The sequence below is a fragment of the Phascolarctos cinereus genome, unplaced genomic scaffold (assembly GCF_003287225.1).
Source record: "Phascolarctos cinereus isolate Bilbo 61053 unplaced genomic scaffold, phaCin_HiC Scaffold_4;HRSCAF=312, whole genome shotgun sequence".
Classification (NCBI taxonomy): Eukaryota; Metazoa; Chordata; class Mammalia; order Diprotodontia; family Phascolarctidae; genus Phascolarctos; species Phascolarctos cinereus.
In genome coordinates, this window is record NW_027555847.1 from 26115863 (window position 1) to 26133145 (window position 17283).

The 17283-nt window shown below is 41.3% G+C and overlaps 1 protein-coding gene across 1 annotated transcript in view; it reads left to right on the forward strand.

Annotated features, from left to right (window-relative positions):
- Positions 1-17283, forward strand: part of PTPRG (protein tyrosine phosphatase receptor type G) — a 785024-nt gene that overhangs the window by 570758 nt on the left and 196983 nt on the right. Inside the window, 1 exon segment of the mRNA XM_020976382.2 lies at positions 10727-10793. Coding sequence (XP_020832041.1) covers positions 10727-10793 — 67 coding nt within the window.

Here is a 17283-nt window from a genome sequence, read left to right on the forward strand (position 1 = left end):
CCCAAAATCTGAAATAGTTTTAGAGAGACGTTTAGTAGGCTGTTTGGTAGAGGACAATGAGTCACAAAGGAATGGCTTTCTCTACCCAGGTTCTGGAAGATCCACATCATAAAGGATTTTGACAAAGGCTTCCCACAGAGGAGCCCCAGGTAGCAGCTAAGCAGTTTTGCTGAGAGAGCAGCCCAAAAGCCCGATAGAGATAGATACAAGCAACTGTAACCTAAAATAGGAGCTTGGGTGGACCCCTCAGGAGTTCCTGGTGTGGTAACCCAAAATAAGAATGCTTTTGGTCAATCTGGGGCCTGAGGGAATCAAAATACCTTGTAGCCCTTTCTGGCATTAGTAGAGAGTTCCTGGGGTCAAGGGACATTCTGAGTGCAGACAACCTTTAATACATAAGATGGATTTAAACAATATATTATTTTTTCCTAAACAGTATAACTAATCATTTCCCCCACAATATAAATCCATGCAAACCAATCAGAGTTAGGGAGGTACTAACACTTTGAAAGGGCAGGACTCCAGAAGGGCCTTCTGTGGAAAGTGAGCCTTGATCAGGGGCAGGAATTCTTAAATAAGGTAGTGAAGGGAGGGAAATTACCTTACAGCCATGAGGAACCACTTGTCAGATTTTTGTGCTGGGGAAGTCTTATTCAGCCAAAGGTTGAATTAGGTAGCCCCTGGTGTTTCTTCCAACAGGGAAGTCCTTTGACTCTGTTTCCCTTTAAGAAAGCAAGGGAACATATGATATGTTTTTGAAAGAATTCCACTAAGACTTTAAAATAAGCAACAATTTTGATGATTTCATGGGAAAAGCTTCTAGAAACTGGAAAATCCCATTACATGGAAAACATCTTTCCCTCATTGATGAGGAAAAACTGAAGTTACCCTACGATTTCTCAGTGATGCCCTAACTTTCTCCTGCTTATCCACTGATCTTTGTGATTAGCCACCAGGCAGGACCAGTGACATCTGCCCTGCTGCATTATGCATCCACCCACTGCTTTCCTCCTGTTCTCAGGGATTAATTATCAAATCAGTGTTATTTTGGCTACTGAGACTACTAGGATTCTACTTAGAGCCCGGGAGATTATGAGTCTTAGGCTGCCTAGACTACAGCACCCTTTCCCAATCACTGCTTCTGGTTTTTTCACACCCATTGATGTCAGCCCCATCCCTTCAGGGTTTCTAGTCCATTCTTTCTTGCCCTTTCATTGTGCTTGCCCTCTGTGACATCTGTTCTCTTGTTAACAAACTACCCCTCTATTAGACCCGTGCCCTCCCCTGGGAAATTATTTGGTGTATATTCGACTTTGTATTTTCTTAGCTGCGTACATGGCCTTTTCCCAGTGTCCAAGAGCAAAGAACTCTTTGGGTGCTGGATCTCCAGCACCTTTGGGTGCACCTACCCCACAGAGTAACCTCTTAGCAAATGCTTATTGATTTAATTTTTTTCAAGCATCAGTCACCCTAATCTTTGGAGTCAGCATTGTAGCCATCTCTCTCTCTCTCTCTCTCTCTCTCTCTCTCTCTCTCTCTCTCTCTCTCTCTCTCTCTCTCTCTCTCTCTCTCTCCTCTCTCTCCTCTCTCTCTCTCTTTTCTTTCTTCCTCCATCTACAGCAGCATGTCTAGAACAGAGCTCTTCAGCACCCTAGAGCCTCAGAATCTTTTGTAAATGCGCTGCCCTAAATATCTGCCTACATCCTGGGAATGAAAGAGGCCAGGTTCAAGTTCACATTTCATGTTCCCACAGAAGTCCCCATTTGAGGACAAAACAGTGGGCTCTGCTTTGTCCTCTAAGCCTTTGATATCTTTGGGGTTTTTTGTTCGTGGCAGCGTTCTTAACAAGTGGAAGTCAAAAATTGTCCAGGGCCGTCAGGCGGATTTAGAGAGCTGGCCTTCAAGTCACTGAACCTGAAATGTGCTTCTCTTGCCCCAGGCTTCCCTGGTCTCTAATATGTTTATTTTTTTTTTAATCAAAGGTCAAACAATAGCTGTGTGAAATGGGACACGTTCTAGCAAAAGACTCTGGGTCAGGCTTTGCTGGGGAGCAGCTTTCTTGCTTCATTCCGGGGTATTAGCCATGTTCCTTTTGAACAGACACTAGGAGCCAGGATGCACTGGTCCTCTGATGGTGCCATGTGCTGCTCTAAAGATGTGCCCCTGAACTTTCCTGGCCTCTGAACATACTGCTATAAAGATACAAAGAAGGAAAACCCCAGGAGGCTGCTATGGAAATTCCATTCCAAAGGTGCCCCAGCCTGCCCTCCCCCTGCTGTTTCTGGCTGCTGGAATCCAAGCCAATGTCCTAGGGAGAGCCTGGGGCAAACAGGTCTACGCTCATTCAAGGCTGACGACAGTTGGATAATCCTGAAAATGAGGAATTGCTTGCCGTGACAATCGCCAAGCCAAGGCAGCACGCTGACCAGGCACGAATTTGCCAGTGTGCCTCTGTGCTGACCTGCAGGGTACTGGTTTTTCCAGTAATGGACTCCTCCTAAGCCAAGCCTGACAATTAGGCTGTAAATACTCTGGGGAAAGAGGAGGGGTCGGAGGGTGATGTGGGAAAATGTTCAGTATTAAGTAGACCAAGAGCACCAGATTTATTTCATCTGTGGCCTTCTCTGGCTATTAATCTAAATCTCCAGAGATGAATAACTCATGAATTAACTAGTTTCCACTAATGTTATGAATTAACAGTGAGTAGCCCTCTCCATTGCCCTGCTCCATCTGAAGGGGGTTAGGAATCTTATTTGCATTTATAATTTTGTTTCCTTTTTATGTTAATCCCCTCCCACTGCTGAGGAATTAGGCGTTTTCTCATCTACTGATGGAAACTGCTCCCTGGAGTCCTTTCCTGTCAAGTGATGGAAAATGGATGATTATCCAATGGCCTACTCTTCCCCTCTGATAGGAGGAACTCTCATCTCTCCTGTGAGCTACTTGGGATGAAGTTTTGCATATCTATTAGTTTAACTCTTGGGGTTTGGATCCAAGCAAGCCTCCAGTTCCTGAGCTCTAGTAATAGAATTGTAGACTAGCCCCCCCATCCCAAAACTATTGTTTCTCCAATTTGATTAAACTGACTTCATTCCTTCATTCCACCAAGTATTTATTAACCTTCAAATCTGGCAGATACTATGCTAGATGCTAAGGATGTAAAGATGAAAAATAAAGCCTCCCTCCCTTTAGAATGCCTACACTTTACTGCTTAATAGATGGCCTTGCCCCTTTTCATCCCCAGTGGATTTACTGGCCATTTCATGACTTTTCTATGAGACAACTCTGAGAGCCGAGGGCCCGTCTATATTTGATAATATTTGTTGTTTTATAACAGACTTAAAAGAGTGACAATAAGAAGACAAAATGTTGTTTGCACATCAAAATTCTCTACTCCAGAAAATGGGATTAAAGCCTTTGCCATAAGGAATGTAATATTTTAGCATTACCACGGCAACAAAATATAACCTCTGAGAGAATGTTATGTGCTACAATAGAAAGAGCCCTGAACTTGGACTCATGGGACCTTTATTTGACATGTGACCTTGGGCAAGTCACTTAACCACTTTGGGTCTCAGTATCCTCACCTATACATGGAGGATGGCACAGTAAAAGCTGTTGAGTATTTATTAAGCACTTACTATAAGCCAGACACTGTCCTAGGCACAGGGAATACAGAAAGAGGCAAGGACTGGCTTTGTTCTTGCCCTCAAGAAGCTTGCAGTCTAATAACAATAACAATAACTGTCACACTGAGGCACAAGGAGTTTGTGCCTTGTCTAATGTCTTCTCGGAAGCATCTTGAGGGAAGAGTTGAACTCGGGGATTCCTGTCTCCCACTGCGCCATCTACCTGCCAGCTCGGAGAATCTGAAAGTTCATTTAATCAGTCCCTGACTTGTGTTCTGCAGCATGGATGCTTATACTTGCAAATGACTTCACAAGCAATTCATTTTTATGAGTGTAGAGGGTGGACATCACATTTCTGGTTAAGCCAGGGCTCTCTGTGCTGGAGCCAGCTAATACAGTGAGAGCCGATTGTTAAATGTTCAGTGTCAGCGTTTATAATTCGGCAGTCAGTTAACGCTACAAACTGGGGCTTGCTTGATGGTTTTGTTAATTGTCGAGACTTAAAAAAGTGATGGAGAAAAGGTTAATAGTCAATATTAGACTTAGAAGTATATCAAGCATACTTTTTTTCCCCCCATGGAGGGCCAGTTGTTAAATTTTTACTAGCACGCTGCTAGAAGTAACTGAAGTGCAATTTGAAAATATATCCAAATGAAGAAAGTCTTTGCTCTTGGGATATGATTTGATTTCTTAAGCCAATGGTGAGTCAACAAAGGAAGGAATTATGGGGGCATCTTCCCAATGTCATCCCCTTTTCATGCACATGCATGTAACATCTCCTGTCATACATTCTGCCAACCTGGCCTGCGTGCTGTTTCCTATATGGAGCACTCGATCTCCTGTCTTGAGACCTTTGCAAAGCCCATGCCTCATCTGAACAAGGGGGTGTGGGGTCAGAGCAAATGGCCTGAGGTCCGCTCTCTTCTCCCCTCCACCTTCGAGCATCCCTAGCTTCTCCCAGGGCTCAGCCCAGGTTTCCCTCTGGTCCCACGGTTTGTCCCTTTCGTCCACGGCCATGGTTAAGAGGGTAGTCATTCCCCTCCTCAGCGGGCATAAATCCCTTTCACCACAAGAGGACATTGGCTGGATGTGGCATGGAGCATTCTCGGGGAGCATCTGGTGATAACAGATTCAAGGCATGCAGGTTGTCTTGGCCTTTCCGCTTAGCAGATGGCCAGGACTTGATAGATTGAAAAGGATTAGGATCTAAGGCGAGGGCCAAATGGGACAGTGGACAAGAGAAGTAAATTAGAACACGGCCCTGAGTAAAGTCGCACGCGGCTCGAGGATGGTGCCGCTGCTTCCACCCAGCTCTTCCCATCCCTTTGGCTCTGCCATCACTGTATCCCCTCCACAGTAGCCGTCTTCTTCATGCACGGATGCTTGAGGGTCGTTGATGAACTTGGAGGGAGGAAGCTGCCAGGGTGAAATGTGGGCAGTGCCCAGAAACAGGGCGTGATTTGAAGAAGAAAATCTGTAGGAATGTCAGGTTCCATATCACGTCACAAGATAGCATTGATGATTTTTTTTCCTCTCTTAGAATAAATATAAAAACAGAAACAATAACAATTTCATTTGGCATTTGGGACCATTCACATCTAGGATTTGTTTTCATGATGAACTCCCAGTGTGGATGCTCCTTCCACCCGTGGTATATTAAGCGACAGCAATATAGATAAGTCAATAGAATGTCAGCTTCAGAGTCAAGAAAGACCCAAGTTCAGGTTCTGAGACCAGTGGATGCAAACCATGTAGACTTGGGCAAATCACTTAGCCTCTCAGTGCCTTGATCTGCTACTATGGAGGAAGATTCCACACTGGGAATTCCCAAAACAAAGGAAATCACAGGTCCACCTCATCTCCAAAAAAGTATATATAAACACTTTATATATGTTACCTCATTTAGTCTTCACAACCCTCCCTACATGTGAAAATGAGTTTCAGAGAAATGAAGAAATGCCTCACCTCAGGTAGATCTTGAGCCCAGGGCTTCTCCCTCTAAGTATGATCTGTATCTTACAATACATCTCACATAAGTGCTTATTTAATGCTTTTCATTCATTTGTTCATTTTTTGGTATTGGTATTGACCAAATTTTGTTAGGGGGAACACAGGATAGTCCCAATTTAGATTTCCCTTGTGTTTTTCCCCCAAAAGTTTATTCTCTTATCAGCCTTACCTGCCATGAACCAACAGAATGTTTTTTGAGACAAAGGGATTCTTTTGGTTTTGTCCTTATACTCCCAGCACCTTTCAACATGTCTGGAAATAAATGTTTGTGGAAGGAAAGAAGGAAGGGAGGGAGGGAAGGAGGTAAAAGAAGGAAGGAGAGAAGGAAGAATCTGCAAATTTCACTATTCAGAATTGTCTACTTAGAGGGCTGAGATGTGAGTTTTACCAAGAAAAGAACAGATGGATTGATAAAGGACCCATATTCCACCATCCACTCATTAGGACAGCTCTTTCTCATTCTCTCACTCCTTAGTTCTCAGAGTGAATGAATCATCATTCAGCCACTCAAAAACTTCTGTGTGGCTGATGGGGTGGGGCAGGGTGGGGTGGGAAGAGAATGGGGCAGATGTGTGTAGGCAGTACATAAGCTACCTTGAGTTTCCAGAGCTCAAGCCCTAGGATAGCAGACTCATACTTACTCCCACCCATTCTGAAGTATATTAAGCAGTCTAGAGACCAAGCCCCTCAACCCACTGTGAGAAGGACATTTTGTCTCCTTCCTCCATTCCTTGATGCAAACTTAAATTGCTGTATTTCTTCTTCAGCTGAGAGTTCCAAATGAAGATGTAGAACGTCAAGTGGGCATGTTCTACCTTGACTAAAAACAAAGGAACATTTGAAGACCATCAATAAGTCATTTGTATAAATGCAAAGAAGTAGGGGAAAGAACCAGAGGAGACACAAGGAACAGTTTTATTAAGATTAATATCTTTCTTTTTTGTTAAAATTAATAAATATTTCTCTTTTTTAAAGCTGTAGGTAATTGGTATTGATATACTCTCCTGAAGCATATTTTTTATCTTAGTTGATGGTTAAATACTCAGTAAAAAATATTTTTTTAAAAAAAGAAAGAAAAATGAAACAAAGCACTTTGTTGTTCTATCTCCTGATTCCTTTAAAACCAGAAAGACCAGAGTAAGAGATTTGGCCCAGCTCATTGGATCAGATCATGCCCACACAGACGATACAGATTTCCATAACAGTCTTTTTCTCTTTCCGGATACCGAAAGCCATCCAAATCATTCTCCCCATATACATGAGTCAGAGCTCCTCTTTTTAAGTGGCCAGTGCGTCTCTGATTAAAACAGTGAATGAAGGGATAGGATCACCATTCTGCCATATTGTAAAGCGCTGACCCAGCATGCCCTTAAGATTGCCCCTGCCACAGGGTCATAGTATCAGAGAACTCAGGGATGATAACAAGATAAAGACAATAAAAGTTCTTCTTACACATGAAAACAGGCCTAGGATTTCTGGTATTCTTTCTCTTCTTCTGCTTACCTATTTTGAACTCCACTCAGTGAAGTGAGTTGGCAAATGAGGCCCAGTCCAACTCAGCATCAAAGCCTAGCAGATGGGGTGAATTGGTGGGGGGGGAGGGTAGGAAATTTTCTACACCTGTTCAGAATTGGGGTCCAGGCAGCTGTGCTTGGAGGCAGCTATGTCTGAATAATCAGGCACAGAGCTCCTCACGCCTGCTGCAGTCTGAAATGGAATCTAGATTAGAATGCATGAGAATGTTTGTCTTTCTATTGTACCAAATAAAAATGTTCCCTTTTTGTTTGTAGTCAAAGTCAATGGTGCCCGATTGGCAATCCAGCTCTTCCTCAGGAACCCTCTATAGAAAGAGTCATGGACTGATTTGATCTCAGATTGAAGAATAAAAGTAGCCTGAAATAGGGTAAACTTATTTTCCTCTTCCCTGTCATAGATGACAGAGGGCTGTCATTAAGGAGTCAAGGAGCCTGGGTTCAAATCCCCTTACTAGTTATGTGATCCTGGGCAGAATCACATCACCTCTCTGAGAAGCAGTTTCCTCATTTGTGAAATAAAGATGATAAATAAATAAAGAAGAGCACCCTTGGCACAAGGATGTTGTGAGATATAAATGAGAAAATGCACGTGAAGTGCAAACTGGGAAGAACTCTTACAACTGATATTCGGCAGCTAGGCGGCACAGTGGAATAAATCTTTGGCTTGGAGTTAGAAAGATTCGAGCTCAGATTATTAGATGCTAGCTACCTGTGTATGACCCTGGGCAAGTCATTTATCATACTCAACAAGAAAATGGGCTAATAATATGTTCCCCAAACCTGAAGACTCTATATAAGTGCCCTCTATTGTTATTGTCATTATCATATTCTTACCTTAAATTTGATGGAGTTCAGTTAGAAATATGCCTCGGACAAGTCACTGTCTTATTAGTATTATTTCATGTTTAATGTTTGGTGTTTCATTTTTTTGTCTTTGTATCAGTAGCACCAAGCACAGTGCCTGATACGTGCTCAGTAGACACTAAATATGTGCATGTTACTTTTATTCAATTGAATAAAATAATTTTTGTCACTGCTTAAAAGCATTTGTGATGTAAGTACATCTTCATTAGGTTTCCTGAAAGCATCTTTAGGAAGATGACATCTGCCCCATCCTGTTTCCTCCATGGTTTTGATTTTTCAATCTGAGTGTCTATATTTTGAAAGCTTATCATTCCAGATCATTGGGATATTACAAGTATTCAGTATGGAAACCACTGTTTAAAAAAAAAAAAGGCAGTACTTTCATTTTGGTGGAGCAGTGTCTTGTCCAGGGGAGTGCGCTTCATGGTTTCATTTGGAGTGACACTCCAGTCCTGGAACAGATTATTTATTAAATTCTCAAGGATGGTGTGGAGTCTTCTTATGTGGAATGTGGATTTGTTGTCTGCTAGCTTAGGACTGATCATGAGCTTCCTTTCTGTGTCTTTCAAAGTGTTCTTTAAGTGACACGTTTTTACAATCTGCAGTTGTAAAAAGTGTCTACCATATGCTTGCCTCATCATTAAGTCCAAGCTCTGAATTTTCTATTGATTGTCATCATCATCAGGCATCCCTTCGATGTTCTAGGATGTCTTGCTGCCCAGCTAGAGGGGGTAGATCAGAAGCACTCACTGTGAAATGTATTTTAACCCCAAAATAACATGTAGTTATATAACACCATTGACTGACAGGAGATTTCATTATTGAGAGGATTCTTGGTCAAGTGCGTATTAACCTAGAAATAGCCCCAAAGGTCCTGTCCAGAGCTCTGAGTCTATGATCCAATTGAAGTCCTATGCTGTATAACCAGTCTTGTGTGCAAGATACTGTGCTAGGTGCTGGGGATACAAGGACATGAGTGAAACCAATCTTGTCCCGAGAAGACTGGTTTCACTCATGCTTTGTATCCCCAGCACCTAGCACAGTATCTTGCACATAGTACGTGCTTTATATATATATGTGTGTGTGTGTGTGTGTGTGTGTGTGTGTGTATGGATGGATGGATGGATGTATCTGCTATGCAGAATGAAAAAGCTCTTCTGCAGAAGGTGATACTCAAGCTGAGTCTAGAAGGAAGCCAAGGATTTGAAGAGGTAGAGATAAAGAGGGAGAGTATTCCCAGGCATGGGGGACAGCCAGTGCAAAGGCATGGAGATGAGAGATGTCACAACATGTATGGGGGACAGCAGCAAGTAAACCAATATGGCTTAGGGTACATGGAGGAAAGTAATGTGTAAGAAGACTGGAAAGATAGGAAGCAACTATTTTGGGAAGAACTTTAAATGCCAAAGAGAGTTGTTTTTCTTCTATCCTATAGATAATAGAGAGTCACTGGGGTTTAGTGAGGGTGACTTGGTCAGGCCTGAGTTTCACTTTAGTGGCTGTAGTGGGATTAGATTGGAGTGGATGGAACTTGAAGCAGGGAGTTCAGTTAGAAGACTTTTGCAGTAGTCCAGGCAAGTGGCAGTGAGGACCTGAATTAGGGTGGTTGCTCTATGAATAGCCAGAAGGAGAGATAGAGAAATAGAGATAACGAGATTTCACACAAAAGACGTGTGAGGTGAATGGGAGTCAGACTGTCAAAGGATGACTTCAAGGTTGTGAACTTGGGTAATGGAGAGGATGGTGGTGCCCTCAAGGGTGATGTGGAAGTTTGGAAGAGGGGCAGGTTGGCAGGAGTGGGGAGGAAGATAATTAATGAGTTCTGATTGGAGGATGTTGAGTTTAAGGTGACTACAAAATATCCAGTTTGAATTGTTTAATTGGCCATGGATCATAAAGAACTGGAGCCCAGGGAAGAGACTGAAGCTGGAGATGTAGAACTGGGAATCATCTGAATAGCGGTCATAATTGTACCCAGGGGAGTTGATGATGTCTCTGAGTGAGGGGCTGTGGAAAGAGAAGAGAAGAAAGCTCAGGACAGCACCTTGGGGGACATAGGCAGTTACTGGGCATGAATTGAATGAAGTAAAAAGATTGAGGAGTTAATAAAACACTCAGCAAGTAATGGATTATTCTGATACCTTTTCAGTGACTACTATCTGACAAGGCTTTAACTATAAAAAAACACATACACATACACACACAAATCTGGAGAAAAATCCCAGAGGTTTTGTTTAGACTGGAATGTTTCTCATGTTATTGTTATTGTTGTTATTATTATTATTATTAATTATTTCCTTCAGGGCAAGGTTTGTCTTTTGCCCCTTTTTGTGTATGTAATAATAACAATTTCTCATGTTATAATGTATTCTGAGAACTTTTTTCTTTGAATTCTTTCTTCTATTTTATTGCATCATAAACCTCAAACATTTGGTGGGAGCCATCACATATATATATATGTGTGTGTGTGTGTGTGTGTGTGTGTGTGTATATATATGTGTGTGTACATATACATATACATATACATATACATATACGGGGGTGTGTGTGTGTGTGTGTGTGTATGAGAACTAAGCAGCTTACTTGATAATATCTCCCCATCCCCACCCTCTCTTTAGAAGATTGAACGGACACTGTTGTGTGTGATGCCAGAAGAGGTTTCACCAATCGTGTATCCTTCCCATGTAGGTCAGTCAGAGGGACAATGCAGCACTGGATCCCATTATCCATGGATTGAAGGGTGTCGTCCATCATGGTAAGTAAGATACTTCAACTTCCTTTGGCTGGAAGAAGGAGAAGGGCTGGAATCTCGGCCTGAGGGGATGGGGTCGCCCTTCGGAGGATGCGTGGAAGCACCGATTCTTCATTCAGTGATGTCTAAGGGCACTCACACCACAATCTGATTGGTAGAAAGCAGACCCATTTGTTACTCCCCCACGGGTGCAAGCTAACAGTAAGTCATTCGTTTCTCTTTAGTCATTGCTCAGGAATGTATTCTTTATCAGTTACAGGCCAGGCCCATAGATCATTCCCATTAGGACCAGATACTTCACACCTGATATTTGTCTCACACTTGTTCTAAAAATACTCTCCTTTCAAGTTTCTGCTCATTTATGTTACTTTATTTGTATTTGACATTTTGGGAAATGATGCTGAAACATCAAACTGATCACATAAATAAATTATACTTCTTTTTCAGTTGATGAGCATCATTAGGGTGCTGAAATATATGTGTGTATATATACATATATTATATATGTGCATGTGTATGAGTATGTGAAGCTAGGGGCAGGTGGCTCAATGGAAAAAGTGCTAGATCTGCAGTCAGGAAGACCTGAATTCAAATCCAGCCTCAGACGCTAGTTGTATGACCCTAGACAAGTCAGTTAACCTTTCTTTGCCTCAATTTCCTCATATGTAAAATGAGGATAATAATGACACCTACTTCCTGGGGTTTTGGGGAAGATCAAACGTTACAGTAATTGTAAAGCAGTTAGCATAGCGACTGGCATATAGTAAGTACTATATAAATGTTAGCTAGTACTAGCATTAGTTCTAGTAGTATATGATAGGGCGGTTAGGCACTGGACTTGTCATCTCCTTAGTATAGGGAACTCCGTGGTATGGAATGGCTATTCTACCATTTCAGGTCAGCACATTCTCCATGATTTATCATTTTAGAGAGTTGTCAAAACACTGAGATTAAATGATTTGTCCAAGGCCACATAGCTAGTATGTGTCATGAGTGAGACTTGTGCCCTCATGTTCCTGGCTGCAAAGCTGGCTGTCTATCCACTATGCCTAGTAATTCTGTCATGTACATATGAAACAATGTGTGGTATACATATACACACACATACCTATGGATATACACACACACAGGCACACACTGGGCTGCTGGCTGTTTTTCCTGCATCCAACTTATTATCCCCAAGCTCGTTACAGGTAGAGAAGGAAAGATGAATGTATCTTCTCTCTTAGGGCTGAATTTTATTGTAGGAATTTTCTTGCAACTTTATTATCAGTAATGCATCATTAGCGATGACACCAAGATCCTCTAATTTCAAAAGTACCCTTGTGGCAGCCAACAGTGGGAGTCTGGGCTTAATGTAATGATTTGCAAAGTTTTAATAATCTAATTAGAATTCCAAAGGCATCAACAGAAATGGCAGTTAGGTACCACAATAAATCTTTCTTTCCATCTATACTGCTGTGATAAAACATCACACCTTTTCAGAGGATTGTCTTTAGACATTAGCTAACGCCTTCGAGCTTAACCAACATTTTTTCTTCCTTCTTCTGACTGGTAGTCTAAAACCAGCAGACAGTGTTAGATGGAAGCAAACAACATTAGGAATTAATTGTCCTCTTTTAAGAGTCATTTAATGGCAGAAATGAAAAACTGGGGTTAAATTATAACACCCTCAGAAAGCCTACCTTTGAAGAAATCACTCTAAGTTCTCCTTGATTCTATAAATTACAGAATTCACCTGGGCAGCAAAGCCTATATCCTAAGCAAGAAGGTAGGCTGGTTTCTACCACAATGGAATCACTATGTAGGTTTCACTAGAGAATACAATAGATGTGCAAAAATTTCATTGGGATACCCCTGACTGTTAGGATTTTGTTGCTTAGATCTGAAGTCCCTTTGACTTTACTTAATGTCTTTCATATTTTGAGTCTCCTCTATTCCCTAAGATACTCTTGGAATCTACATTGATTCACTGACCACCATATTGGATTCTGACCAATAAATGAAGGAATTTTCTCAAAATTATTTTGTGCCTCTTCTTGGCATCTTTTCTATTTTAAACACCTGTTGTTCTTCAGGGAAGAGATCTGGCTCTCAGCAGAACCTGATTTTCTGTCTGCTAACCAATACTCCATATGAGTGTATAGGTAGAATATAGTCATTCAGCAACATTTATTAAGCACCTACTCTGTACTAGGCATGATACCTGGCACATAGTAAGCCCTTCGTAAATGCCCTTAAAGAGCTTAGATTCTCCTTCAAAAACAATTTGACTAGACTTCTTAGGGGGGAGTAGGAGAGTCAGTATAATGTAGCACAAAGAATGTTAGGTTTGGGGGTCATAGGACCTGGATTCAAAGCTGAGTTCTTCCATTTACTACATTTGTGATCTTGAAAGGTCAGTTCTCTTCCCTAGACCTCTAATTTCTTATCTACTATCACTCAATCAACAATAAGTAAGCATTTATTAAGAACCTACTGTATACCTGGCACTGATGTAGGCACTGGGGATACAGAAGTAAGAGATACAGTGTTATGTGAGAAACATGAAGAAGCCCAGTTTAGTTGGGCCAAAGCATGTATAGAAAAACACATAAAGAAAAGTATAGTAAGACTAGAAGGGCAAGTTGGAGCCAGGTTATGAAGGGTTTCAAATACCAGACAGAGGAGTTTGTATTATATATTTTAAGCAATAAAAGCTTCTAAGGCAGAGGAGTGGCGCAGTCACATCTGCGCTTTAGGAAATGAACTTTGGCAGCTGTGTTTAAATGAGGAAGTTGATCAAAAACAACTCTCAAATCTCTGCTAACCCTAAATCTGTTCACCTATGACTTTGGTCCTCATCTCTCTATATAATTGGCACCCAGAACTGAGGACCCCGCTGGGATTACGTAACATAAATCTGTAGCGGACCCGGAGGTATGCTAGAGACAACACAAGCTCAATTGTTAAATTTAAAGTGGTAGCATTTACTCCTCAGAAATCAGCAAATACAGTAAATCAGGGTGTTTTTTCCCCTAGAGAATTGATTGTTAAATGTTTACCTTTTTTTTCCTGTAGAGCTATTTGTTAAACATTTACCAGTGAGCTCCTCACTGGACCTAATCAGCAATCTCCTGATTTCCTCCTGCCCTATTAAGTACCATGTGAATAGGGGTGAAGGAAGTGGATAGTTAGAAAACTGTCTGAGATATATAAATACAAAGAATGAAATGCTTTCTGCCCTCATTGGGCTTACATTCTAACTAAACACCAAGTGACTAGATCAGATGAGCATAGAATTTTATCACTAGGTAGCAATTCAAAGTTATCCAGTCCAACTGTCTTATTTTACAGATGAGGAAACTGAGACTCCAAGAGAGAGAAGATTCCTAAGATGACTTTAGCAAACCAATATTTGGCAGAGGAAGAGAAGAAAGGAGAGAAAAAAGAAAATAAAATGATGTGCACAATCTGTAAATATTAGGTTAATAGCGGGGAAGAATATAGAAGTAAAAACTAGATTTGCAGATTTGAGAGAAATAGTAGGTCCCCAATCATTCATTTGGTATCATTACCCTCTATAGCTTTTGATGGTCTTTCTAAGTTATTTTGCCCTTCCCAAAAAAATAAACTTTTAAATTGTCAAAATACTGTCTTCAGGAACAGCAGGGATTTTCATTGGAAGCTGGGTAAGGAATCTGGGTTATCTGCTAATTTGATGGAACATAAACAATTACGCCCTTCACGGTGTTCCTGGCTTGGTAATGATGATAGAAAAACTTGCACGGGAAAATCAATACATATTTTGCTGCTGCTCGGTATTGGCCTTCTTTTCTCTGATTCCGATACTGGTACCTTAGAGTCTGAATATCACTTATTAAAGGCTTTTTTTAAAATTGTTTTTAAAAAGGAAGAACTGCATAGAATCCCTAAATTATGATGCACCCTAGCAGTGTGTGAGAGGAGACATGATAAATTGGGCTTCCACCATGGCAGGTTGAGTTCTTGGTGGTCCCGAGGGAAGCTCAGTATCTTCTTTTTATGAGGTAGATTATTGTCCATAAGAATAAAGAAAGAAGTGATTGGCAGTTAATTCTAGTCCCATCCAATTTTCATGGTAACCAATAGCCCTTATAAATCACCACTTATTCCAGGTGAGTAACTTTCTGGACCCTAAAGATCAGAGCACTTAGATGTGACTGAAAGAACCCTGGTGATATGGGGAAACAGGAAGAATCCTGGATTTGAATCCAGGTCTTCTGAGTCTGTGAATTGACTGGGATACAGGTCGCTTCACCCTCTGTGAGCCTTAGCTTCCTCATCTATCAAATGGGGCTAATAATCCCAGTTCTGTTTATCTCAAAGGAGTGTAGCCCAGCACAGATGAAGTAAAGAGGAGGAGATAACTTTGTAAAGTGTGTGAAGTATAACTTGAGTATAAGGTTTTATTTGTTTATTGAAAAATATTCTGTTCTGTTTTGTGTTTATGCAAATCGATTTCACTCCCCTCATGCCCTCCTCTTCCAGGAGAGCCATTCCTTAAACTAGGGATTGTAAAAGAAAGAAAAAGTGGAAGAATAATAATAGCTCACATTTATATAGCAGCTTTTAAGGTGTTCAGAGCACTTTGCAAATATCTCATCTGAGCTTCACAACAGCCCTGCAAAGCAGGTGCTATTTTTATCCCTATTTTACAGTTGAAGAAACTGAGGCAGAAAGAGGTTAAGTGAGTTGCCCAGGGTAACAGGCTGGATTTGAGTTCAGGTCTTCCTGACTCCAGGTTCTATGTTCTAAAAGTTTTGATAAAATCAACGAACAGATTGGAGAGCTCTTATTTGAGATGCAGTGAATCCCGCATCTGGACCCCAACCCCTGCAGAGGAGCTGGGGGACATGTCTTCTCTAGCCCTTCCCTGGATCCAAGCTTGTTTTTAATCATTTCTCAGCATTCTAATTCAGTTGTTTGTGATTGTCTTTTCATTTATGTGTATTGTTCTCATGTCTCTGCTCTCTGCACTCTGCATCACTTCTCCTGTCTTCCCATGCTTCTCTGAATTCCTCATATTCATCATGTCTTACAGCATAGTAATATTCCATTATACTCTTATTAATAGATCCCGTCTTGTTTAACCATTCCCCCAATCAATGGGCATCTACTCTGTTTCTAGTTCTTTGCTAACACAAAAAGTGCTGGCATGTATGTGAGAATTTATATTGTGTGTGGGGCGGGGGGGGGAGAGAGGAGAAGAAGAAGAAAAAAAAAAGGAGGAGGAGGAGAGATAAAGGGACATGTAGAGGCAAGAGGAGGGAGGAAGAGAATGGGAGAAAGAAAAAGGAGAAAGAATGAGAGAAAGATATGGCAAAGGAGGGAAAGAGAGGGAGGAAGGAAAGAGATAAAAGGGAGAGAGAGAGAGAGAATGAGAGAGAAGAAAGGGAGAGAGAGGGAGCCCCCTTTCTTTTGGTCGTTACCCTCCTTGGTATATATGTCTAGCAGTGGAATCTCTGGCTCAAACTAACGAATGCTGTAGTCACTTTATTAGATAATTTCAGACTGATCAGCTCTTATCTATTGTGCTGCCTGGACAGAATTCTTTTCCTCATTCAGGAAATGTTCCTCACCCATGCCCCTGCTTGTATATTAGGGATAAAGACAAAAACCACCAACAACAAAAAAATCTCTGCCTTCTAGGCACTTACTTTCTGTGTACATACAATAAAAGTAAACGAGATAAATGCAAGGTGAATGGGGAATGTATGCAAAGTATATGTTTTGAGCACTTAACAAATAAAGAACGGTGGGGGAAGGAGGTAACTGGGAGATGGGGAGGTCCTTGGGTTGCAGATGACACAAGCCGAGACTTGAAAGTCTCAGGATTGATTCAGGAAAAGACCTGGAAGGCTAAATTGGCTATTTCCATTCACTGCTCACTGAGACTTATCCATTGTCTTTTAATGACCCCAGGCAAGTGATTTGGCACTGAAATGGAGTCAGTCCCAATATCTTGGATGATCTCTGATCATACAGAGAAAGGTGTAAAGTTTCAAAAGCGTACATGTTTTTAAAGCTATAGTCTAGTCTTCACTGCTTTTATTTTTAACAATCTCCTTCCCCCTTGAAAGCATGTTTGTTTCCATGTTCCAACAAACAAAAAGGCATTAAAATACCATCCCCTTCCCTCATATCTGTCACTCGAAAATCTAACTTTTATCCTTTTGAAAGGAAATCTTGCCAGGATTGACAGATTCATAATATAGCTCCTTGCCTCTGTTCTCCACATCCCTGTACCCAAAAATGCTTTACTTTCCTGCCCTGTGGGTCCCTTAGTAAACAGCAAAGACTTTCTCCTTCTTGGGGAGAAGAAGGAATGGGGAGAGGGAGAGAATCCAGGCTCCCCTAAAAGCCTCTATCAGTGAGTGAGTGTGAGATGGTGATTCTCCCTTCTCCAAAGTCTTCAGAAGAAAGTGATCAATGATAGTACATATTGATTAGCACCTGAAAAAACTCATCTAAT